This window comes from Gordionus sp. m RMFG-2023, chromosome 4 (assembly GCF_954871325.1).
Source record: "Gordionus sp. m RMFG-2023 chromosome 4, tfGorSpeb1-WG-v2, whole genome shotgun sequence".
NCBI lineage: Eukaryota > Metazoa > Nematomorpha > Gordioida > Chordodea > Parachordodidae > Gordionus > Gordionus sp. m RMFG-2023.
The window spans coordinates 11,040,636-11,068,511 of NC_088778.1; the positions used below are offsets into that span (position 1 = coordinate 11,040,636).

The window sequence follows — 27,876 nt, forward strand, 5'->3', positions numbered from 1 at the left end:
ATTTTGCAAATATTGTTGCTCTTGAATTTTCATGTTTTCTAATATTTTGTATAAAAAGGACTGTAAAATTTTCTAAATCTAATCGGCATCTAATCCATATGCCATAAAAATCAAATAAACATAATTGTTCTGATTGTAATCTTAATATTGTTATTTTTAAAGGAGTGAATACATTAGTGGTCCTTTATTTGGCACCAATCATCTTCCGACAAAATGACTTCACATGCTCCTATATACAGAGTGAATACATTAGTAAGGTCCTTTATTTGGCACCAATCATCTTCCGACAAATGACTTTACATGCTCCTATAATTAAATCATTACAGAAATCTTTTAAACATAATAATCGTTCTAACATCATACAAATTGAGGACCAATGTGTTGTGCATTATCATTTAAATTAAAATATTATTACTTGAACTACAAGATAATTTACTTTCAAAATAATTAACGTATTTCTATAACATAGCATATTAATAAATTTACATAAAAATATTATTAAACTGGAAAATAATTTATGATATCAATCTCTAAATAAAATGGAAGTCCAGGAAGAAAATTGAAAGAAAAACGCGAAGAAAAAATAAATGATTCCACAAAAAAAGTTAATAAAATTTAAAAATTTATATTATTTTTTAAAAAAATATTTTTATTTGTAAAAATTTTTATGACACCTAGAACCCTTGGACCCTCCACTTTTAAAAAGGGTCCGGGTTCGGGTTCAGCCAAAATACGAGGGTCCAGGAGAGTTCAGGCTTCGGGTTCACATCCCTGGTTTTAACTCATAGATGGGCTTCTCCTATCATATTATATTAAGTCAACTCTAGTTAAAGGTAATAAATTTAAAGAAACAAATAATAAATATCTCACTATTAAGAAGAATCAGAATTAGTGAAGAAAACCAAAATTTATTTTAATCATGATTTGTTTTTTTATATGTACACTTATTTTATATAATAAATAGAGTTAAAAAATAATAATTTACCAAAAAGTTATAATATTGATTCAAAAGATCTTAAAGATTCTTTCAAAAAAGTTATGTCAAACTAACTGGCGCACCTGATAATCAATCAGAGACGTTTAGTAAATTATTGTTGTAACCAGGGTTGCCAGATTCATTCAAACAAAAAGCGGGAGAATTTAACCATAATTTAAGAATTTTTTTTTTATAACAAATAATATTTTTTTCCCTTTAAATGAATATATCTAATAAGCAACAATAAAATAAGGAAAGATCGTATATTATTTTTTTTAAATATTAAATTAATAAAAATCATTATATATAGGGCTGTGCCGATCCACATACTTTTCATCGATCCGATCCCTTATTTTCCGATATTGCTTCAAAACCGATCCGATACCGATCCGATATTTTTACTGATTTTTAATCACCCCCGTTTGAACCAAATGTAATCAAGAAATCAATATTTTTTATGCAAAAAATCGAATTATGAATAATTTAATTTTTTTATTTCTACAATTAAGACTATAATAAAAAAATATATATTTAATAATATATCTATTTTATGTTGGAATTATAAAATTGTAATATTTAATATATAAAATTATAATATATTAGATTTTTTTAATAAATATGAGAGCCTCTAGATTTTCGGGAAATAAGCTTCTACGATATGGACTATCTATATCTCCTGCCGTACTGAAGGCAGACTCAGATGATTCCGCAGATAACGCATTTTGCAAAATTATCTTTGTCTTTTGTAAAATATTTTCATAATTCAGATACCATATTTAAAAAAATTCTTTTATTTAAAGGATAAATAAAAAAATTGGCATTATTTAAAAATATTTAAAATAAATAAAACTTTGGGTGTTCCTTTCTATTTTTATTAAAAAAATTTTTAAAATACTATAAATCTATTTTAAAAAAGAAATAAAATTTAAAAAATTATTTAGAAAATATTATAATAATGTAAAATAAATATACATAACATAATATGAAATAACAAAAAAAAAGAAAAGTAAAAAGATCGGATCGATTTTTACAGGTATCGGCCCGATCCGATATTTTCGGAAAACGCGAAATATCGGCACCGATCCGATATTTAATATCGGCACAGCCCTAATTATATATATATATATTTTCAGAAGATTTTATATTATTAATTAAATTTTTATTTTTCGTCTTTACAAATATAATTGAAATTATGTTTCATTATTCGATTAAAAAGCTGATAAAGATAACCTATTACAATCTTTCTACCCTAAATTTTTCATTGCGCTCTGAATCAGAGTTTTAATATGATAACGAGTATGTAATATTAAATATTTTTTCAAAATTTGGCCCAAATTTGTAAATTCATAATATAAAATTATGATTGAATTTATTAGCTTCATTTTGAAATGATGCGGTTTTATCATGATCATCATATATTGTAAGATTTTGTCTTACAACCGAGCCATAAAAGTTATTGATAACTTGGGATTTTAAAATTGTAACTAATATATTAACTTATGAAAACATCTCCAATGCAATTGAATTTTTGGATTGAAATTTTTTAACCACGTGTTTTAGGTTGTCCCTATATTAATAATTAGACCTAAATAAGCCTCGGGCGATACATTTTCAAAATAATTTTAATATAAAATTGGGGTTTTTGGATAAAAAATAAGTTAACAGCTAAATATTTTTTATTAAGTCTTTCGAGAGCCAGTAGTATGATAGCCATCTTGCTGGAACAATTCTTAGAAGTTCGGACCATTCAATATCTTGAATTTTTTTAAAACAGATACCCTATTTGTGGATATGCTGAATTCGGCATAACATTTCATAGAAATGATTTCTATGTTTATTGATAATGAAGGAAGCCCTTTTCTTCCTGCATTGGGAATTGTATGGCACAGGTAACCAATGGGGATAATATTTTCATTCCAAACTAATAATTCCGTCTTTAGACTTTGCCTTTTCCCGAAATTCGGACTTGGGTTATGGACACAAAAAGCTGTTACATTTGATAATGAACGGTTACAATTTGCAAAGCTCTGCACAAGCATAGAAGCAATATCCTTCCATTTCTCAAAACAGATGAAATTTTTTTTAAATTTATACTTTACATCAGCGCAACATTATTGGAAATGTTTTAATATTTCCATTATTTGATCCATCAATTAAAGAGAAAATATATGATTTACTTTCTAATCCTCTAAGATGTGTTTCTTAGTTTCAGGGTCTAGAATATTTTACACTATTTTTCAGAGTTTTGTTCTTCTACATTTTATGTTTTTGGTTATTTTTGAATCAGGAAAGAGTATAAGCAACAAATTTGTAGAGCAATCTGTAGACAAATAATGAGAATGTTTTGACCAGGGGCCCAAAATTTTGAGTAAAAATGAAGATCAAAAAAATTGAAGATCTTTGAGCATGCGTTTTTATAAAAAAATCTTCTTTTATTTTACTTTGATGTTTTTTTAAAAAAAGATAAAAAAATTTCTCAGATGTTTTTTTAATCACCTGGACAATTTTTTAAAATTAAAAAAAAACATCAAAGGGAATATCTCAAAGAAAGTTTTTTTTACAATAACATTTTTTATGTTGCTCAATAATCTTCTTTGAGCATTTTCAAATTTTTTTCAAAAGAGCAAGGATCCTTGAAGATAAGTGAAATCGGGAAATTACGTCATAAGCGGAAGATCTGGCATCCCTTGTTTTTTATATTAAATTTTTGTTGATGATAATATAAAAATAATTTTAATTTTAAATCAATTCGTGTAGGTGTCTATAAAAAAATCTTTTCCATTTTTAGCCTAGGTTAATCCGAGACAGACATGGTCTAGAAAGTTTGAAAATTAGTTTTTTTTTGTATTTTATTATTAAAATCTTATATATTTAGTTTGTTATTGTTAAAATTTACATTAAAAAAGGATGTACTAGTTATATATATATTAGGGTATTGTTTCTTAGTATTACAAATATAAGATCAAATAAGATGAAAAAATTAAATGTTATTATTCAATTTTTAAACTTTAGAATATAGTGTTATTAAAAGGTCCAATTTGGTTCTATTTAAAAAACGGCTTGATCAAAAAATAATATTAGGTAAGCCTCGAGAATCGATAAGTAGAAGTCCAATCCTTTTGCCCCCTCTGAGCAAAATCTCCAGGCTTTCATAATATCATTTTAGCTAAAATCTTAATCTGGCCTTTTAAACTGGTAATTTAAGTTTAAATAATATTTAAAAAGTATTTGTATTAGAAATAATTAATGGCCATGCCAAAAAACAGGTGCCAACCTCTAATATGGATCTTATAAATATGCAAAATTTGAAATTTGCACTTATTTTTGTGCTTAAGATAGATATAAATGATTTTTCTCCACATTTAATTCACTAAATAGAAACGTAGCCATTTCATTGTATTATACATAATAATAAAGTCCAATACACACTATATTGTCCATTCTAACTTGCATTTAAAGAAACTTTTTGACAAACCAAATACCTTCATTTTTTATCAAACATAAAAAAAAATCTGTTCGGGCTGAGGTGGGCTTAAGATTTTTTAAAAATAATAAAAAAAATTTATTTTAATAAATTCGGGTCGGGCGGACAAATAATTTTTTGAATCGGGCCTTCCGGACATATTAAAAAAAATTCGTTTGATATCAAGTTATGTCAGACAAATTGTTTGGACTGGGCATGTAAAATTTGACCCGATGCCGATTATTGTCCAATCTAATTTGTCTTCAAATAAATTTTTTATACAAACCAAACGCCTTCATTTTATATCAAACAGAATATAAAAATAATTTTATTTATGATAATAAAATAGGGGCAGTAGGCGCCACAAACATGAACGAACATAGTAGCAGATCCCATGCTATATTCACTGTAACTATTGAATGCAGTAATTCAAGCAATCTTTTACCTAATGTTAATAATACAAACCCGGAAATTAGTCTCGATTCTCAATTGATCGCCTCATCAAATCATGTCAGAATGGGTAAATTGCATTTGGTGGATCTCGCTGGTTCAGAAAGATTAGCAAAGAGCAAGGCGCACCTGTTTGGAGGAAATCAGAGACTTAAAGAGGCATCCAAAATCAATTTTTCTCTCTCTTGCCTAGGAAACGTTGTGTCAGCTCTGTTATCAAATGATGTAAATCGTAATTCTGCAAATAATTTTAACAGCTCTGGAGCTTCTATTCAACACGTTCCTTACAGAAATTCAAAATTAACTCACATACTCAAAGATAGTTTGGGCGGGAATGCTAAGACGGTCATGATAGCTAATATTGGTCCAGCTGACTATAATTACGAAGAAACATTGAGGTTTTTTAAAATGTTTTTTGATGATTTGAATATCTTATAACATTTGTAATTATACTAGCTGATAGCCCGTTAAGATAAATAATAAATTTTACTTTCATTTGACGATGGATGATCAGAATAGTCAAATGAGAAGAATAGATTATCCATATTCATTCTTCCAAGATTTCTATAAATTTTTTAAAAAAAGGCCATATATTATGAAAAATATAGAATAAAAAAATATGGTTTTGTGAGTTATGATATTAATCAATTCTTTTAACAATTTTCCACATCCAGACACATTGGTTTTTGCCCTCCCACTTCGTATAAAATCTACATTCATCAGAATCATTTAAATGCTTTAAAACCTTCCTAAATACTTAAAAAAAAGACCTGTCATCAAAGATTCAAATCAATTATGGAGGCAAACCTGATTATCTCACAAACACTGGTAGCAAAAATAATTGCTATGGGTCAATGTTCAGGGTCGGGTCTTAACTTATTAAGTATACGTATCAATTAGAATTTAATGTTAAGGGATAAGGCAAAATATTTGTTGACAAGCCAATCTGACTGGTGATGTGTTTGTGTTTTTAAAAATTCTAGCACAAATATAAAAATTTTTTATTTACCACATTTTTTTAATCTCACGAAAAGTTTATTTTTTGAATCTCATAATAAATTATATTAAAAATTACACACACCAGAGGTGTATAAAAATATTACATCTCTACAATAATTATTGTTAGCTAGCCTAATTATGTTAGAGGAGAATGCTTCTGATGAAATTATGCTTGATGTTGAAGATAAGAAAATTTCCTCACAAAAGAGAGCAATCATATGGGATCAATATCAAATCCTTTAAGATGGTGAAAAGGCTGCTTGCAATCATTGCAATTATAAAATGTAAAGGCAAAACAACATCTCCTCTCATTATAATAGGTTTCATTCACACCTTAATAAAAAAATAATAAAATTGACATTTTTTTAAAGTCTACACCAAATTCTTCAAAAAAAATTAATTTTAAGGATAATTTATTAAAATTATTTATAAATAATAATATATCTTTTAAAATTATTGATTCAAATGATTTTAAAATTTTTATAAGTGATCGTGATTGTTCTGTAAAATCAATATGCTCCAATACTCTTAAATTGCACATGTATAATACATTTGCAGAAAAAGAACAATTGGTTAAGGAAATAATATCTAAAAATAAAAGTCAGATTAATTTTTCATCTGACATTTGGACTAGCCCAACACAGGTTCCTTTTTTAGGGCTAACAGCCCATTTTATTGATGATAATTTTAAAATAAATAACATAATTTTGGATGTAAGTCCAATAAATGAAATACATTCAGGTGAAAATATATTTAAAGCCTTTGTCAAAATAATTAAAATTAATAATTTAGAGAATAAAATTTTTTATATAACTTTAGATAATTCAACTAATAATAAAACATTTATTGATACATTTTCTTTAAAATATCCATTAATAAAAATAGGGCACATCCGATGCTTTGCCCATGTTTAATTTAATATCCAAAGAAATTAAAAAAATTTTAGATCCTTCAATTTTAAAACTAAGAAACATTATTAGAATGATTCGTAATTCCCCTAAAAAATTAAATTTATTAAAAAATATATGTAATTCCCTACACCCTCCCCTAAATTTCTTAAAACCAAAATTGGATTGTGAAATAAGGTGGAATAGCACCTACCAAATGATTGAAAAGGGCTTATTGTTAAAGCCTGCTATAACAAAATTAGTTAATGAATTAATAACTAATATTAAAATTCTTCAAGAAAAACAAATATCAGAGGTAAACTAAAATTTATAATTAGGTAATAATATAATACTTTGATAACATATAGGAAGAATGGGAGGATCTTATAAAAATTAAAGCTATCCTATTGCCTTTATATGAAACTACAAATATGGTTTATGGGGAGAATTATCCTACTTATAATTTGGGTATACCTTATTATATTTTAATTCTTGAACATCTAAAAAATGAAAAACCTGGTTTCCATAAATCCTTAAACAATAGTTTCAAAGTAGCATGCATGTGATAAATTGTTGGGCTATTATAATTTAACTGCCGATGATGCAATAATAACCACAATATTAGATCCCAGGCTTAAAGTAGAATATTTTAAATCAATGTCTGTTGATTATGATATTGATATATCCAAGTTAATGGACAAATTTAAAGAGATTTACTATAGATATACAGGTATTTTATTTCCCCCCATTTAATTATGATTAAGCTCATAATTATAACTGTCAAACAAATAAGGATAAAATTCAACAAAACAGGCTAGACATTGTTTTTAAACAAAATAATATTCAACTGTGTGAAATAGATTTGTATTTGAGTGAACTAAGAGCTAAGAGTGATACTGACCCGTTAATGTGGTGGAAGGCATATGCATATCGGATCCCCATACTCTCGAAAATGGCAAGGGATTATCTATCTATACAATGAACATCAACTGCTTGTGAAAGGCTTTTCTCAGTTGGAACTAATTTTTTGTCAAAAAACCGCATGTCATATAAGGAAGAAAATATAAGAAAAACTCTTTGCCTTAAAAATTGGCTTAAATTATAAATTAAATTAATAATATACATTTTAATTTTGTTTATAACTTGATTATATATTATTTATTATCAGATTATTGATTACATATTATTATAATTTTTTGTTTAAAATCAAATTTGTAATAAAAAAATTTATCAATATATTTGAGCATGATTTATTTTATTAAAAAAATTAATTCAAATTTTTCGAATAATTCGAATCGAATACAAATCGTAGATTTTATTATTCGTACGAATTCAAATAGTAAATTATTCGATTCGTTGCACTATTCGATTCGAATTCGTTTTTGAATAAGCCTATTCAGCATGTCATAGATTCTGACGAAAGGATCCAGTAGTGGTCACACGTCCTCGTTTATTTTACCTTGATATTTATTATCTCATCTATTATCTTAAATCTAAATTTGATTTGGATATAAATTTTTGGTATCTTGATTATGGAACAATCTGAGATGCTCTTCCTAAAATAATTTTTTTTCAATTTCTTGAAGCCAATTTTAAAAGGCTCATTCTTAATAAGTCCAAATCCAAAATCTGTTTCCATGATAACAATATACAAAACCCTCATCTATTATGATTTATTTTTTTATTGAGACAATAAATAATAATTAAATTAATATAATTAAAAAAAGGTATATTCAAACAAGTTTCAAATATTTATTCATATTGAATGCGATAAGTATATATATATATATATTAGGCTTATTCAAAAACGAATTCGAATCGAATAATTTACTATTTGAATTCGTGAATAATAAAATCTACTATTTGTATTCGATTCGAATTTTGCGAATAATTTGAATTAATTTTTTTAATAAAATAAATCATATTCAAATATATTGACAAATTTTTTTATTACAAATTTAATTTTAAACAGAAAAAATTATAATAATATGTAATCAATAATCTGATAATAAATAATATATAATCAAGTTACAAACAATATTAAAATATATATTATTAATTTAATTTATAATTTAAGCCAATTTTTAAGGCAAAGAGTTTTTCTTATATTTTCTTCCTTATGACATGGGGTTTTTTGACAATAAATTAGTCTCAACTGAGAAAAGCCTTTCACAAGCAGTTGATGTTCCTTGTATAGATAGATAATCCCTTGCCATTTTCGAGAGTATGGGGATCCGATATGCATTTGCCTTCCACCACATTAACGGGTCAGTATCATTCTTTGCTCTTGGTTCACTCAGATAAAAATCTATTTCACACAGTTGAATATTATTTTGTTTAAAAACAATGTCTAGCCTGTTTTGTTGAATTTTATCCTTATTTGTTTGACAGTTATAATTATGAGCTTAATCATATTTAAATGGGGGTAAATAAAATACCTGTATATTTATAGTAAATCTCTTTAAATTTGTCCATTAACTTGGATATATCAATATCATAATCAACAGATATTGATTTAAAATATTCTACTTTAAGCCTGGGATCTAATATTGTGGTTATTATTGCATCATCGGCAGTTAAATTATAATAGCCCAACAATTTATCACATGCATGCTACTTTGAAACTATTGTTAAAGGATTTATGGAAACCAGGTTTTTCATTTTTTAGATGTTCAAGAATTAAAATATAATAAGGTATAACCAAATTATAAGTTAATTCTCCCCACACACCATATTTGTAGTTTCATATAAAGGCAATAGGGTAGCTTTAATTTTTATAAGATCCTCCCATTCTTCCTATATGTTATCAAAGTATTATATTATTACCTAATTATAAATTTTAGTTTACCTCTGATATTTGTTTCTTGAAGAATTTAATATTAGTTATTAATTCATTAACTAATTTTGTTATAGCAGACTTTAACAATAAGCCCCTTTCAATCATTTGGTAGGTGCTATTCCACCTTATTTCACAATCCAATTTTGGTTTTAAGAAATTTAGGGGAGGGTGTAGGGAACTACATATATTTATTAATAAATTTAATTTTTTAGGGGAATTACGAATCATTCTAATAATGTATCTTAGTTTTAGAATTGAATTTTTAAAATTTCTTTGGATATTAAGGGCAAAGCATCGGATGTGCCCTATTTTTATTAATGGATATTTTAAAGAAAATGTATCAATAAATTTTTATTATTAGTTTGCATTATCTAAAGTTATATAAAAAATTTTATTAAATATATTTTCACCTGAATGTATTTCATTTATTAAACTTACATCCAAAATTATTTTATTTATTTTAAAATTATCATCAAAAAAATGGGCTGTTAGCCCTAAAAAAGGAACCTGTGTTGGTCTAGTCCAAATGTCAGATGAAAAATTAATCTGACTTTTATTTTTAGATATGATTTCCTTTAACAACTGTTCTTTTTCTGCAAATGTATTATACATGTGCAATTTAAGAGTATTGGAGCATATTGATTTTACAGAACAATCACGATCACTTATAAAAATTTTAAAATCATTTGAATTAATAATTTTAAAAGATATATTATTATTTATAAATAATTTTAATAAATTATCTTTAAAATTAATTTTTTTTGAAGAATTTGGTGTAGACTTTAAAAATATGTCTATTTTATTATTTTTTTTACTAAGGTGTGAATGAAACCTATTATAATGATTAATAAGAGGAGATGTTGTTTTGCCCTTACATTTTATAATACTCTTGCTTGCAATGATTGCAAGCAGCCTTTTCACTATCTTTAAGGATTTGATATATATCCCATATGATTGCTCTCTTTTGTGAGGAAATTTTCTCATCTTCAACATCAAGCATAATTTCATCAGAAGCATTCTCCTCTAACATAATTAGGCTAGCTAACAATAATTATTGTAGAAATGTAATATATTTTTATGTACCTCTGGTTTGTGTAATTTTTAATATAATTTATTATGAGATTCAAAAAATAAACTTTTCGTGAGATTCAAAAAATGTGGCAAATAAAAATTTAAATTTTCACTTCAAAAATTTTTAAATTTGTGCTAGAATTTTTATAAACACACACATCACCTGTCCGATTGGCAGGTCAACAAATAGAAATGACAAATGTTAGATTTATTAAACAATTTATTAAATATAAATATTACGAATAATTCGTTTTATTCGAATCGAACAAATGATTATTTGTATTCAGATAAGACAAATAATTTATTATTCGTATTCGTAATTATTCGATTAGATTCGAATATTCGAATTATTTTTGAATAGGCCTAATATATATATACTTCATTAACATATAAGAATAATAAAAATTTTGGAAATAAGGTAATAAATTTCTGAATCACACTTCATATGGGCTTATTTCAATTTATCCATCATCAAATTAAGGAGAATACTAATTCCTTGTCATTCTTGTGGGACATCAGCTAGTAATCTTATATATGTAAATATTAATTAGATTATGGGAATGGATCATTCCTTAAGTGTTTTTTTATTTACAATGGAAGCCACAAAGCACTCCTTGGTAAATTGTTATCCACATTTGAATAGTTTGCATCTTCTCATGATGTGGATCCATCAAGATGATCCTAATTTTAGAATATATTTTGATACAGGTATAGGGGTTAGACAATATTTTAATTATTTTAAATATTCCCCGGCTGGGCCTAAAAATTATCCCAAAGGACGGAACCACCAAATTGAATTAAGAAGAAAAAAAATCTTAGCTAGGATTCGAACCCAAAGCCATCAGATATGTAAGCGACGTTCTTGCCGATTAGGCCACAAATGCTTTTCAAAATTAACTATTTTTTAAATACATATAAAATGTGACAGGCTTTTATATATATATATTGTTGATTTCATAATTTATAAGTTTAAGCAAAAAACATTAAAATAATACATAAAGAGCCAAATCAACCAATATAATTTTTAAACATTGGACAAGCAAGTTAAACAAAATTTTTAAATAAATGAGCAGGCACACCAAAACTTGCCCTTTGCAGCCTCTAGACAGGATGACATCGAAACAGCAGATCTTAATGAATTTTACTTCTGCCAAAGATTCAATTTATAAATGATATGCTTCTGCCACTTTTATTTTCCCATAAATTTACAGCCAGAGGTATTTTCAGGCCTAATGGGAATTTAGTTAATGCCCATCCCAAAGGATGAAACCACCAAGTTGGATTAAGAAAAAAAAATCTTTGCTGGGATTCGAACCCAAGGCCATCAGATTTGTAAGCGACGCTCTTGCCGATTAGGCCACAGATGCTTTTCAAAATTCACGATTTTTTAAATATATATTATAAATTGTGACACTATGAGTGTGATACGGCTTTTATATATTATAGTTTATTCTCATGTTCTAATACCTTTTACTTAATATATATATATAATATTTTTTTAGCACTTTAAGATATGCTAATAGAGTTAAAAGCATTAAAAACAAAGCAGTTATCAATGAAGATCCAAAGGATGCCATGCTGAGAAAATACCAAAAGGACATAGAAGAATTGAAGAGAATGCTTGAAAATACGAATGAAGATGACTTACCATCTGATGAGGTTATAATAAATAAAAATTGTTTTTCTTTTATATCATACTCCAACTTATGCCGGTATTGATCAATATTCTTAATTTTAAGCAATACATGGTCAAGACACAAAAATCTTCTAAACTTCAAGTTTATGGTAGATTACTTTGAACCCTGTTTCTTCATCTTATAATATAATGAAGAAAAATATAAATAATTGAATAGCTATATATTTCAGAGACTTGCAGAGGTAACATTTGCACGGCTTGCAGATTTTTTAAAAAATATATTATATTTAATTTTTATAGATAATAATGACTATTTAAAATATTTGGTTTTAAAATATGCGACCCGGCCTGGGTATTTTTTTTAAAAAAAAATTTTAGGCCCGGCCCGGCCCAGCCCATGTATATTTTATAAAGATTTTGAATGGCTCCTTAAATGGTTTCAAACCCTGGCTCGGGTATTTTAAAAAAAAAATTTTAGGCCCGGCCCAGCCCAGCCCATGTATATTTATAAAGATTTTGAATGACTCCTTATAAAATGGTTTCAGACTCAACAAAAATAATTAAATATTCGACTTGACACTATTATTAAATTGAGAAACCGCTTTCGGATTTAATAATGATATTGTTTTTAAAAAAAATTAAATATCGAAATAAAGGATGACGATGGTGGTGAAGAGGAAAGCAATATCAACAAAGATAAGGTATCTACACCTGGAAGTTGTAAACGTAAAAGTAATATAGTTTTCCTTAATTTATTATTGTTATTTTAAGTGCTTTTAAAAAAGGTGTATATATTATTTATTATATTAAAAAGGACATAATACAGATCAGTGACAAAGCGTGAAGTTTACTAATAGGTAGGTAGTTAATTTTTTTCATTTGCAAACCCATATAAAAAAAATTAAGATATATGTATAAGTGAACATTTGCTAGATTTTTAATAACTTATTTTTAATATATAATTACTTGATAGAGTGAATAATCTATTATGACTTGTGTTTCTACAATAAGTTTTTATTTTAAAGATGAAAATCCCTACTCTGCCCTTGCGGTGTTTGAGACAATGTTTGTATGAAAGGTTTTGTTTATTTTTCCAAATTTTGTAAAGTTGTTATTGGTTTTCCTTTTCGATAATCAATTTCTTTGTATCAAGATTTCTTGAGTTAAAAGATATTTCGAATAATGTTTAAAAAGAAACATTCTATATAAATAAAGGAAAGAATAAAAATAAAATATTAAAAATTTTCTTTTATTAAGAAATATGCTATTTTTTATTTGCTTCCCCATCTCTTATTTTTTAAAAGTAAAATGACACAATAAATTCACATGAGTTTATCTTTATTTAATAAAAAAATGAGCAATTTAAGATTTGCTTCATTCATGAATATTTTTTTAACATATTAATAATGTTTAATTTTTTAAATCAGTAAAAATAATATTAATATTTTTAACGTAGCATAAAAAATATATTAATTTTATTTAGGAATTTATTAAGAAAAATACAAGAGAACCAATGGTTCCCTTGCTTCTATGGATGCTTCATCACTGATGCAGATCATTTTAAGGATTTTGGTTCACACTCATATTTAAGCCTTTAATATAAGGGAAATAATTAATATTTCAAAATTTACCCGATACAGCTTTATCTCAGACCAAAATCCAAGATATTCAAAATGAAATAGACATGGAGAAGAAATTGTTATCGGATCGGAAGGACCTCTTAGACGAGGAAAAAAACATAGTTTTAATTAAACTGCAACAACGAGAAAAGCAATTGATTGATGCTCGGTATAGAAGTATTTCCTTTTACATAACAACTGTAGGCACCAAATATTTAATTTTTGCCCCTTTTACATTTTCAATCACATTCTTAAATCGTAGATTAGAACGCGACGCTTTAATCCTCAAGCTTTCCTCTATGGAACACAACGTCCTTATGGGTGGAGGTTCTTCTCCTAAACCTAATTCTTTCTCTAACTCAATCATAAGCTCCAACACCTTCCCGAACCCTGATATGAACATGCAAGCACTACGAGATAGTTCTCAAGAGCTGGCCGATCGCGTGGAACGAACTCGTGCCTTGACTAGAGCCTTTAAAGAGACCCAGGCACTAGGATTGGATATGGAAGAAAAATATGTCAATCTAAAGGAAGAAGCATTAGGTAAGACCGAGAAGCTCCAAAAAGTTTGGGAGGCATTGCTTGAGGCTAAGTCCAAGGTTTGTGAATCAAAATCATTTATTTTTAATTTAGAATTTTTGTTGGATTTTTTATACGATATTTTGAAAATTGAAAAAATATCTTCCGGTATCTTGGACTTTGATAAAGCAAAATAATAAGTAACAAAGAGTAAATATTGGAGAAAGGGACTACGATTTTTTAAGTAATTCATGAAAAGATTGTGGGATCTTGTTATGCAATGTATTTTATATGCATTTAGGTATTAAAGAAGTGAGTTTTATTGAACGTTCGCCAGAGTATATACAGATTGATAAATCAACATAGGCTATTGGCCTGGACTCGAAAAAGAAATATATTGGTTTAAATTCGGTAGTAATGCAAAATAAAAATGAGCTTAGTATATTTTTAAAAGGGTTTTTGTAAGTCTCATCTAACTGAATATATTTTCTTAGACCTGCTCACCAATGGAACTATTAACAGCCGACGCGGTATTTAGAAGTCCAATCGGCGGTTAATGGCGCTCTGCATATGGGTAGACGGCCGGCCGCCGACCTTTTTTGGTTACGCCGAAAACGCCGCCGTTTAAGAAAGTTACGCCGGCGCGCTGCCGATTTTCATGTCGTCGGCACTCGGCCGGCGCACAAATTTCTTTCATATTTTACTTTTTATTCTAATAATTGGTCAACATAACTCTTGTAATTTTTTAATGTCAATCAGGATTTTGATGAATTTTTATTTTCTACTATTTTAAAATCATAATTATATTGACTCATCATAGAATTCAATCAATCAAAAATCTAAAATTCCAAAAGTTACCATAATTTTACATATTTTTAAAATGGATGTATCTACATTTAATAATTCTATAAATAATTTTAGTATCCTAACTTTGGATAATAAAAAATCCATAGTCTGGATATTTTTTGCAAAATTTGAATTCGAGGAATATCAAAGAAAATGTCTAAGTACAATAGATTTAACATCAGACATGTTAGATCTTGACCGTTTATAAATTGTCAATTCCAATGATAATAATAATAACAATAATTTCACGTATATGAAAACCTTAAAATTAAATGTCCCAAGCCCAACACGTTGACATAGTATAGTAATTATGCTAGAAAGCATATCTGGATTAAATAAGGATTTAATTAATAATGTTTTGAAAAGAATTGGGAAGCACTTTCTCAAATTATGAATCTGATCTGGTAGAAGAACTATTAGCATTTCTTTCAAAATTTAAAGAAACTGTCGAATTTTTTTCAGTACAAAAAGGACCTACTTTAAACTTGGCGTTACTTTTTAGAAGTGAAATTGAATAGTAAATGATAGTGATAGTTCTGAAATTATTTCACTTAAGGAAAATATACTAAAAAAACTTGCGTTACGATTTCCAGTTTGTAATGTAAGTAATATTATATAAGTATATTCTTTTATTTTGTATTTAAAATTATCTAGGTATTGGCTTCTCTTTTAGATCCAAGATTTTAAAAATTGACAATTGTGTCAAAATATTTAATAGAGCAAAATTGCTCAGCTTCAGAATTTATAATAAAACATCTTAAACTTATAAAGAATGATGATAATCAGGTAGTAAATATAGCTAATGAGGATGAAGATGAATTATTTGACAAAATTGGCAAATAAACATTCAACAAATATAAATTATGATTCCAAGTTAGGTGACTTAGAACAAGAATGCCACAGTTTTCTTGGAAGACATTCACAAGATATGGACGTTTCTAAATTTTTGGAGAGAAAAGAAGAGTGAACTTCCCAATCTTTCCAGGCTCGTCAAAAAAATTCTTTGCATTCCGGCGACTAGCACACCTAGTGAAAGAATTTTCTCTATCGCTGGATTGACGTTAAATTCAAGGAGATCATCATTATGTCCCGAAAATTTAAATAAAATAATCTTTATACATGATATTATAAAATTACAAAATCGATTTTGGATATAAGTTTTCTATTAAATGAATATTAAATAATATGCCTAGATATCTGTAGAATAGTGTATATTTATTTGTTTTTTTTTAAAAATTAATAAGCAATTAAAAAAATTTACAACTGCGCCGATTTTATTGACGGCCGCTAAAAATCAGCCCGCCGCCAGCCGTCGATTAGATTTTTGAAAATTGCCCCGGCCGCCGATATTTTCGTCGGCTCACAGGTCTACATATGGGTAACATGAATCGGCCTACTGACTTACATTTTTATAATATACATTAAATTATAATTTTTCAATTGAATTTTTTAAAAAATGCTAATAAAATTGTTAAATTAAAAAAAGGATGTATACAGGCTCGGACGCAGCTATTCTTTATAAGGAGAGAGGGATATTTTTTTTAGAATTATTCTAGGAGTTATAATAACCTAAGTTTCAAAAAATTAGAACAGTGGCTAAAATATTGGCAATTTCTAATACACAAATTCAAATATAAATTAATGATAGTATTAAATGCATATAATCGGCATATGAATTACTATAAAATGAAAGAACTTTGTAAAAAAAATTTTTTTTTAAAGAATTTATAATTTGATATATAAATTTTAATTATATAAAAAATAAATGTTTGGAATATAGATAAGTGCACAAAATATTCTTAAGAATGATTGTATTTGCATAAATTTACTAAATATTGATTAAAAAAAATATGATCTATTAAAAAAGTGAGAAAAATATAATTAAGAAGTATATTATAAATTTATAATATGAAATTCAATCTTTTTTAGGGACAAGTTAATTTTCCAATGATTTCATCAGTACCTGGTGTTTTCCCTATGTATATTATAAAGGGTTAACATTCCATCTATCTTCTCAGTAGTGTTGTTAAACCGCTCGATTTGAGCCGATTTTTAAAGATGGTTTAAACAATATTTTATTTAGAAAAATATTACTCCAGCATGAAGATTTTGCTTATAGATGGCGCAAAGGTTTGGACATCTTAGCGAAATCTAGAGGTTTAGGCAATATTTTTCTTGCTAAATATTGAATTAGTCTTTTTTAAAAATCGGCTGAAATCGATCAATTTAACACTATTTCTCATATATTTATTATTGTTAAAGAATATAATATTTTTTCATTGAATAATTATATATATATTAAGAAAATAGTCTAAAATATGTTTGAAATTATGCCAAGCGTCTATATAATTTTTAGGAATATTATCCTTTTATACCATAGTTTGCATTAAGCTAGTAATGCATCATGAGATACTTTAACATCCTTACAATAAAAATCTGCCAAAATTTAATTTTTTCTCCATCAAGATTTGAAATAAATTCGGAAGGATTCTACGATAATAATATTTGCAGATAAAGTATCCAAGGGGGGTACATGGATTATTTGATAATATTCTTCGACTAACCCTAAATTGATATTGGAACGATGGGCTTGCCTTGCTGCGAGTAGAGTTAGACAAATATTAATTCACGGAGCTGCATTTGACTTAACAGTGATATATAATTTATGAAATTGGTCATTTATATTTGCCCTAATTTTTTTAACAGAATGTTTTCAACTATTCTCAATCTCAACCAAATTGATGTTATTTTTTTGAAATATTTTACTTTAGTTTTGCAGTTAAAAAGTTTCAAATGATTTGGTGGGAAATTTTAAAATGCTAGATAAATATATCCAAGGAAATTTTGAAATCATTATTGTAGCTTATTTTATTTGTTGTGAATCTGATGAATAAATGAAAATTGAAAAATATATGCCATAAGAGGAAGGAATGTTTATTACAAAAATGAAATAATTATAAAACATTTTTGAAAAATATTTTAGCCATTATCTAAATTTCTTTGGCTTTAAGGGGGGCTCCCCGGTGCCTACGCTCTTGGATGTGCACTATTACCAACATGTTTTTATATATTTATTGAAATTAAAGAAACTAATTAAAACTCAAGTTTATATCTTGAGTTCACGTCTCGTATAACTTGAGCTGAGACTTGGATTTTTTGACCCAAAATTTGGCTCTAGTTTCCGACTAAGTCGAACTATACTTAGACAACCCTACTCTTTTCTATCAAAAAATTTTGAATATCCTTATCATGTGGATGGATTGTGTTTTTCTGATAAGAATATACGATTTTTGTTCCAATTTATTCAAAGTAGAATCATAATTGCCATTGAATGTTATTCAACATATCTCTTGTTATTCAATTTCTATTTCAATTGAATATCATAGTAGCTGGAAGTCATTATTTTATAATAAATTGTTGATGCACAGTTTTTTATCATTTAATTTTTAAAATTGGGTGTCGAATAAATAAACCAACATCTAGATTTTTATAAATTTAAGTGAAAGGTTTCTCTTTCACCCCTGAAAAGCAATGCAAAATTCAAGGTAAAAATCTCCAGGTAATCCGATTCTAGTTCTAAAATTTACAATAATGTTTTTAAATTCTTTTAAAGCATTATATTAGCTTCGTAATTGATTTTAAGTAATTAATATACGATGTCACCTAGTTGAGAGATCACTTTGATGTCCTCAGTTATTGTAAATATCATAATTGTAATCACCAATAAAAATATAAACTTTTTCATATTATATTAAAATTTTATTATTAATAAATATAAATTTAAATAATTTTAAAAAATGCCTTAATTATATGCCACAGATATAAAATTTCTTAGTTACCCTAGCGTGTTAATAAACGGCGGCTTTTTTGCATAGGTCAATTTGATATCGATGAGATCTAACCACTTTTTTAACACAAATTATACTTAAAAAATACAAAATATTTTCAAGATCAAAGAAATAGGTCGCGAACATCAAATGGCCAAAGACTCAGCCCTCGATACTCTGAGATCATTGAATCGTGAATGTAAACTTTATACCTCATTAGTCGATTATTTTGTGGTGAGACCTGCTTTTTTAAACCTCATCAAAGCCAACTCGGAATGGGACGAAATTGCTCAAGAGTGGAGACTTCAATGCGTGGCTTATACCGGCAACAACGTGCTTAACTCTTCTGCTTTTACTAACGAGGGATCCAGTTCTGAATCAGTTACATAACGCTCACTAATAATTATGTTTACTTATTTTTTACATTCACTGCATGGTTTTGTCGATTTTAATTTATTTTAAAAGACCTTAATTAAATCTTCATTTTATCACTGTCCACTTTTTTATGAGCGTTTGACTTTAGCTGTGTGACGTATTTTTTTGATGCTTGGTAGGTGCATTTAATAACTCCCCTATGTAGCTTTTCCTTTTAGAAATTTTTTTATTTTGTAACCGATTACTATAATATGTGACAGATTATTAGAAAATTTAAATAATTTGGTATTGGTAAGCTCGCTGACTAGGACCCATGGTCCATATGCATGGGTAAAAACTAGTATATATATTTATTCTGAGCTTTACTGGCGATCTGTGCAATCACAAAATTTTAAATTGGTGATTTGGAGTTGATTTGTTTAATAAAAATTTCATTTGATGTTTATTTTGAGTCCAACGAGAGTAACTAAGGGAGTCTCTTAGCAATATCGCAGTGGGGGCACATCGGATTTGCAATGGGTTACCTTGAAGAACACATGAGAGCGCAAGTGTAACCAATCTACAAGGGCAAAAAAATAAGAATTTGTATTTAGATTGATTCATATTTTTTATTTATCCTTTTGCAATTGTAAATCAAGTTTTATCTATGAGCAACCAAGTCCGTGTAATTCCTTTAAGGAGGTGTTGTTAAATGGTTGGTTTTATACAGGGTTGTGCATTTGACCGGTCAAATACAATTCGGTCAATTGACCGATATTTGACCGGTCAAATATGGTCAAATATGGTCAAATTCAAATAAATGTTTTTTACACCAATATTAACTTTATTTTGCATTTATATAATATTATAATAAATCTATGTATAATAATAAATATCATAATATTTTTTAATTCATTCTATAGTCAATGTTTCACCCTCCGTGGCAGAGTCTTGTTCCGATTCATATTCAATATCATTATTTTCTTTAATATTTTGAATCAATCTTAAATTATGATACACTCTTACTAATTTTCCTGCTGTAGAAGCCTTTAATCTATTTCTGTTTTTCGTGTGAATATTGCCCTAAACCGACCAATTTCTTTCAGAAGAAGAAATCGAACTAGGAAATGTTAGTAAAATATTAGCGACTTCTCTTAATGGGCAAGGTGGGCAAAATGCATTCCACCAACTTGAGGCCGAAATTTGATTGTTTCTTATGGAAGTTACAACTTTCCACATATTATGGCTATTAAATATACCGCTTTTGCTTCTGAAATTTACTATATTACTCAAAATATTTTGATTATCACCACCTTGTAAAATACCCAATTCTTGTATTATATTACATGCTTCATCAAATTCAGTATTAGTAAGATGCTCCCCTTGATATTGGGGGTCCAATAAATAAGCAGCATTGTGAGCACATGTATTTAGATCAGTTTTTCTCTTTTCAAACATAACCTTAATTTTTTTTTCTTGAGATGGAGAAAATATAGAATCATGGCATGATTGTATTATGTGTTTTTCCAAATTAAGCATCTCGTTTTTTACTTGGGCCAAAGTACATTTATCCCCTTGCACTTTCAACAATGAGGTAGCTAAAGGCGTCCAAAATTCTTCGTTTAATATATTATTGGTAATTTCTATGGGACAAATATCACAAACAGCTTCTTCAACAACTGATGCTTTTAGAGCTTTCTTGCATATTTGAATTTGTTCCATACATTTTATTGACGATGCCCATCTTGTTTGGCTAATTGTACTTAATGTAGATGGTATGCCATGAAGATTCTTATTACGGGAAAATACTGCAGCTGGTATGTGTTTATTCTTGAAAAATTTAACAATTTTTTTAATTATTGAAATATGGTCACTGAAGGCGTTCAATCGTTCAAAATCGTGAAAGAATAACTGCAATGTATGCGCTGCACAACCATAACATTGTATATGATTATAAATAGATTCAGATTTTAGAATTCTCCAGGCTGCTTTCATGTTAACGGCATTATCAGTAACTAAAGAATATACTTTTACCGGATTCAATTCATGAATTACATTTTTAAATTCCTGGGCAATATAATCTGCCTTATGGCGATTTTCCTCAGTATTTAGAAATTTGTAGAACACTGGAACAGGCGTCATCACCATAAAATTAATAATACTCTCGTTTCTAATGTTGCTCCAGCCATCTGATACAATTGATAAGTAAGGAGCTTTATCTATTATATCTGCAACTCTCACCTCCATATCACCTGACGCTTTGTCTAAAAGATATCCAGCCAGCTGCCTTCTCCTGGGTAATGTGTAAATAGGACGTATTTTTTTAAAAAATTCTTGGATGTAGGGATTTTCAGTGATGTAAAAAGGTAAATTGCTCGCATATACAGCCTTTGCAAACAATTGATCCAGCTCATTTTTTTCTTTGGGATTAATTCTATCTATGAAACCAGTTATACAAGATTGAGATTTATATTTAATCGCCTTGCTTGTAGATTGATTAGGAATAATGGAATCAAATTCTCCTGAGTCATAAGACAAAATATTGTTCATTTGATAATCATTCTCACTAATTTCACCCAATTCTTCATTAGAGTTAGACTTAGAAGTATTACAAATTACATTTGTGATATTTTTTGTAGAGGTTGATATTTTGGAATTTGAATAAAATTTTTCCTTAATTATAACAGGGCACATAGTACAGCTGCTTAATAAATGTTTGACCATTCTATCAACGTGGGTGATATAGAACATCTTGCAAAACTTGCACACCGCTAATAACTGATTTACCATCGCGTACTTCTTGAAAATGTTTCCAAACATGATGCTTTGGTTTGACTATAATCCCTAATATATTAAAATTTAACAAAAAATGATTTTGATTATTGTAAAGTTAATCAATCTTAACTATTCTATAATTATCGACCAATTATTCCAATAATTTCTTAATATTATAAATATAATATAATATATATAACTTTTTACCAGAATTGAATAATATTCCGTAAATCTGACCAGAACAATTAAAATGAAAATTAATTTTAAAAACCAAATATAGCAAGTGTAAGTAAAACAAATGAGAATTGATATAATTTATACTCGGCTAAATATTAAATAAAATTTAAATTTATTAAAAAATAAGAATGAAAAAATTATATTATGATTATAATAAATCGGGTATTTTTATTTTTTTTAAAAAAAATGAATTGAAAAAAATGAAGAAGGCGAGAAACGGCAATGATTAGGCAAAAAAATAACTAAAAATATTACTATATTTAGGAAAATTACATATTTATATTTTAACAATAAAAAAATTCTTTTGTTTTTAACAATTCATGATACAAATAATTTTTTAAATAATTGTAACCTAATAAGATTGATAAACATGCTTTTAATGCATACTAGTTAATTATATCAAAATATTTATTCGCCATTAATATTTTAGAGTATTTGACCGTATTTGACCGGTCAAATATTCCTCCGGTCAATTGACCGACATGCCAACCCTGGTTTTATATGACCTCAACCTTTTTAGTGGTCGGGAAATAAATCCAATCGAATGGGTTGATTTGGTCGATGAATATTTTTTGGCCTGAGCTGGAGAAATAACAATATTATTATAGATGTATCGAATTCAATTTAAAAATATATTGTTTATTTAATAAATATGAAAGATTAAGATTAATTTTTCTGAGATATTGTCTCTTGTGATTTTTTTTCCTTGTGAACTATGAAGAGTTTATGAAAAATATATTGTAACTTTTATTTTAAAATATTACTAATTAACCACTCAGCTAATTATTAAAAAGTAAGGCGTCAAAGGGTTAGGGAGAAAAAATGTATGAATTTGTTTGCATTTAAATTTAGACCATTATATTGTATTCATTATTTTGTGGGAATCTTTTTGAAATCTATATTCTTTTTCTATAAATTGATTTATATTTACTTGAAACATTAACAACAGATAGCCTTTTATTAGTTTAAAAACTCGCAATAAATGTTTTTTTTAAATTTATCTTCAGTAAGGGTAATATTTTTATAGAAACAGAATATTTTTTGGAATTTATATCTTATATTATAACCCATTATTTTTAGATTTTAAGAATTATGATTCTATGGCCCAAATAAGGTACACACAAGATTTTATGAATTATTAATGGGAATTTAATTTAGTGGGATTATCAGTTTTTTTTAATTTTAATCTTTTTTTATTAAAATCAAATTAAAGTTTGAAAAAATTCAAAAAATTTTTGAGCAAAAATCATTGAAGATTTTTTTACAAAATTTTAAAAAAAATAATTAATACAATAATATTGAATTTGTTTTTGGATCGGTGCTCTGTTCGGAATTCGGAGAGGTAATGATGATTATTAGAATCGTAAGTTACGATTAATCTTGTTTTATAAATTATATAATTTAAAATTAATCTTAGGAACCTGAAAGTAACGATAGCGATTTCGTTGGAGAGGATAATGACGAAGAAAAACAGAATCGAATATTCAACAATTATAAATTGCCTCGTGAAATATTAGATTTGGTAATTTATTTATAAAATATAAAATTTTTCATTTTTTATATATTTTTTTTTATCTAATCAGTTTCACAAAATTTATTTTTCTTATTGAATATAAAGATATTAATTATTTTTAGGATTTGACTTTTTTTAAAAATAGTTCTAATAAATATATAAACAATCATAGCCCACCATATTACGAGCAAATTTGTTTTGTGAATATTAAAGAAATTATGATGCTAATATCAAAAAATATTTTTTTAGTTTTGGCTGAGGTAATATATTAGTTTTAAGGGTAGCGAGCAAACAGCCGCATTAATTAAAAAATATAACCATAGAGATCTGCACCCTCGTCGATATTATCTCAGGCTCGGTCTAAACAAACTTAAATTTTAAGATTTAAATTCAGACCGAAATCACCCAAAATTTTTATTTACCCTTAAGCTTATAATTATTCTGCTTTCCTACTCTTTAAATATCTCACTTTTTTTAGCAATTAAATATTGTTTTTTGGATCGCAGGACCTATTTTTAAAAATAAAGCTTTGGACTCGAATCTTGAGTTTTTCTAATTGGATTATGCGAACAAAAAATTTTCTCGGATAGAGCCGAACCTGAAAAAGATCGGATGCAAAGCTCAGTCACATTCATCTAAAATTAGTATTGTTAAACGGCTCAATTTGAGCCAATTTTTAAAAATGGCTAACTCAATATTTTGTTCAGAAAAATATTACATAAGTCGGAAGATTTTACTCTTAGATGACACAAAGGTTTGGTCATCTATTAGCGAGATCTCGCGACTTAGGCAATATTTTTCTTGCTAAAATATTGAGTTAGCCGTTTTTAAAAATTGCTAAAATCGAGCCATTTAACACACTATCTAAAATTCTATATTTTTATAAAAATATTATAGGTCCTAAACAAACAATTCGACGAGAAATCTCTTTATATATCATTAAATTAGTCTAATTTGTATTTATCGTCATAAAACATTTGTGCAATTTATGTGTAATATAGTTTTTGAAGTTTAGTATTTTTATTACATTTATTCTACAGTGCAATCAGTAACATTATACAACATTCCATTCTATTTTAAATTTAATCGATTTGTTTTGTAAAAATATTTTATAATAAACAACTATTGTGATAAGATTTCTTAATTGAAAATGTATTTTATTATCAAATTTTTACAAATAAAATATTATAAATTAGGTGACTTATAAAAATGTTATGTGGGCTGAAATATTTTGTTAAAGATATGTTAAAAACTTGAAAAAAACCGAATTAAATTTTAATTGATTATAAAAAAAATAACAAATAAACTTGCAATTTATATTCTGTATAGAAAATTTTATTTTTTAAATGCGTGTCTTTATATTTCATCTTTATTTATATTACCACATTAAATCAAGCTTTTTCTTTATAAAAATTTAAAATTGCGTTATGATTTAGTCATTTTTCATAATAGAACTTAAATAAGATTTAAGACATGTTAGTCTTAAAAACGATCTTTCCGCAGAACAAGCACTTATGAGTTAATAGCATTTTAATAAATTTTACATACTCTGAAAAAATCGAAATAATTTTTTTCTTACTTTGTTCCTTTAATATAGTCATGACGTCCTCTTTATTATATATTTTCCCAACTTAGAATAATCAAAAAGCATATCTATGAAGAATTAGACCATCCATTCCAGAATCATCTCCATAAAGACTGAAACATGATTTCCATCGAGTTTTTTAATCGCAAAGTGCTCCAGTCAATTATTTTATTATGGGCGATAAGTGCTCTTTTAATATGATATCTCTTTAATAAGATCCGTTTATCTTAACACCTGGATCTATAAAAATGAGTTGAATGGTGCAAAAATTTAAAACTGTATCATTTTCCAAATTAAAGAATGATGTCACAGTAAATTGTTTTGGTAAACCAAATAAAATTAACCAAACCTAGATTGAATTTACGCAAAAGTTTCTTAGCACAAATCAAACTAGCAAATTTATTCGCAGTTGTAATATGTTGGGCCTTTTCCTTCAAATATTTTACTTAAAAATAAATTGATGTAATGAAGTTTGTGATATACAAATCTCTGGATATTTGAAAAATATATTTTATAGGTGCCCGATTAGTCTTCTTGAATAATTACAAGTATATCAACAAGTTTGATATTTGTCAGAGTTCGACCACTTAGTGGTCTCCTAAAACCAAACCTTTTGTCTGCTGATTCCCTTGTATCAATTTTGCGAATAAGCCGATTGAGTCCTGAAAGAGACTAGTTTCTATTTGGGATCCTGAAATAATCGTTTGATGTCGTTGAGTCGTAAAATATTAATTAAACTTAAATCATCTTTATTAAAAACCATATTTCTTTTATCGCTTGGTATCGAGAAAATCATTTGGTTTTTTATTTTTAAATAAAGTTGCATATTTTCTAAACCTATTAAGAAATTTATAAAACTTTCCAGAATTGTTAAGAATGAGTTATTTTATCACTATAAAATTTTATAAAGGAATCTTAAAAACAGACAGTTATGATTAAGTGAAAATGGTGTCACTTCAATTGGACCACCCTCTATTTATAAGATGTATTTGGTAATAAAATCTCGAAGAATGGTTTGACTAAACTAACTGTAAATGCCTATTAAATGTAAATTATTCGTAATTAAATGTTCATGTCATAAGTATTTAACCAACATCCTCGTAAACTTTTTAAATTTATTTCCATATTAGAAAAAATTAGGGATTTTATCATTTGCATGAATACGAATTATTAAACTCGAGCGAATTAAAATATTACTATCATTCGACTTTGACCATAGGCCTAGTTAACTCTCGCGAAATATCGATCAGTGTTGTTAAACGCTACTTTTAAAAGTAGCGCGCTATCGCTATCGTTTTCAAATGAGTAGAGCGCTATTAGCTACTTTTTACGCTATTTTGATTTTTAAAAAATTTTTTTTACATAACTTTATTTCCACAAATAAATATTGGTATAAAAACATGACTATAATTTGTTATATATATATATAATTTATTTAATATTGCACTTTATAATAATAACATTTTGTACTGTTATCCCCAAGTCTAGAGCGACGATCAGAAAGTATTAGCTTTGCTATACTAAATAATCGTTCAGCACTAGCACTTGAGGGCAACGCAGTATTAAATTTAATAAACACACTTTTTATATGAAAAAAATCATGATATTTAAATGAGTATTTTTAGATTTAAAAAAATAATCTAGAGGTTCAATAATATTATTATTTATTTTAAAAAAATCGTCTATGGAGGGCCGCTGTTTCGATCTTGCTATAGTATTAGTATCGTGGTTAGGCATGGCATTTTTTAATGTTACCATCAGCCTATCAAGTTGCCATTTAGATTCAGTCAAATTAATGTATAGCCAATTTAACTTGAAACTAGGATGGACGATAGCAGCTATTACATTATCATCATCATACAGATCTGGAAATCTAATTTATATCCTGTGATCTGTACACAGGTTTCAATTCTCACTAAAATCACAAACTTAGTCAACAAAATCCTAAATGGAGACGTACCCAGCTTTATTACCCCCTTACTAATCGGTGCCAGACTCATCGCACTTCAAAAACCAAACAAGGACATTCGGCCCATCGCCATTGGTTCAACTTACAGTAGATTGGTCGCTAAATTAATCGCATCTAGAATCAAACACGATGCCGCACACATTCTAAGCCCCTATCAACTTGGTGTAGGGATACCTGGTGGGTGTGAAGCTGCTGTGCACTTAACAAGAATTCACCTTGAAAATAACCCAAAAAACGAATCCCTAGTAAAAATTGACTTCTCTAACGCCTACAACACTCTTTCGCGCAACACGTTCCTACATTCAACTTGC

The 27,876-nt window shown here is 27.3% G+C and overlaps 1 protein-coding gene across 2 annotated transcripts in view; it reads left to right on the plus strand.

The window, feature by feature from the left end:
• The window catches only part of LOC135928905 (kinesin-like protein KIF3A), a 33,527-nt gene extending 8,443 nt beyond the window's left edge, over positions 1–25,084 (plus strand). Inside the window, exons 5-12 of one of the 2 annotated variants that reach the window (XM_065465357.1) lie at positions 4,789–5,287; positions 12,188–12,344; positions 12,978–13,053; positions 13,962–14,109; positions 14,203–14,539; positions 19,256–19,513; positions 23,916–24,020; positions 24,909–25,084. In XM_065465357.1, the coding sequence (XP_065321429.1) occupies positions 4,789–5,287; positions 12,188–12,344; positions 12,978–13,053; positions 13,962–14,109; positions 14,203–14,539; positions 19,256–19,513; positions 23,916–24,020; positions 24,909–24,959 (1,631 nt within the window). In that variant the 3' untranslated portion in view covers positions 24,960–25,084. The remainder of the gene's footprint in view (positions 1–4,788; positions 5,288–12,187; positions 12,345–12,977; positions 13,054–13,961; positions 14,110–14,202; positions 14,540–19,255; positions 19,514–23,915; positions 24,021–24,908) is intronic. The other variant, XM_065465358.1, reaches the window with a different exon arrangement.
• Positions 25,085–27,876: the final 2,792 nt, after the last annotated feature.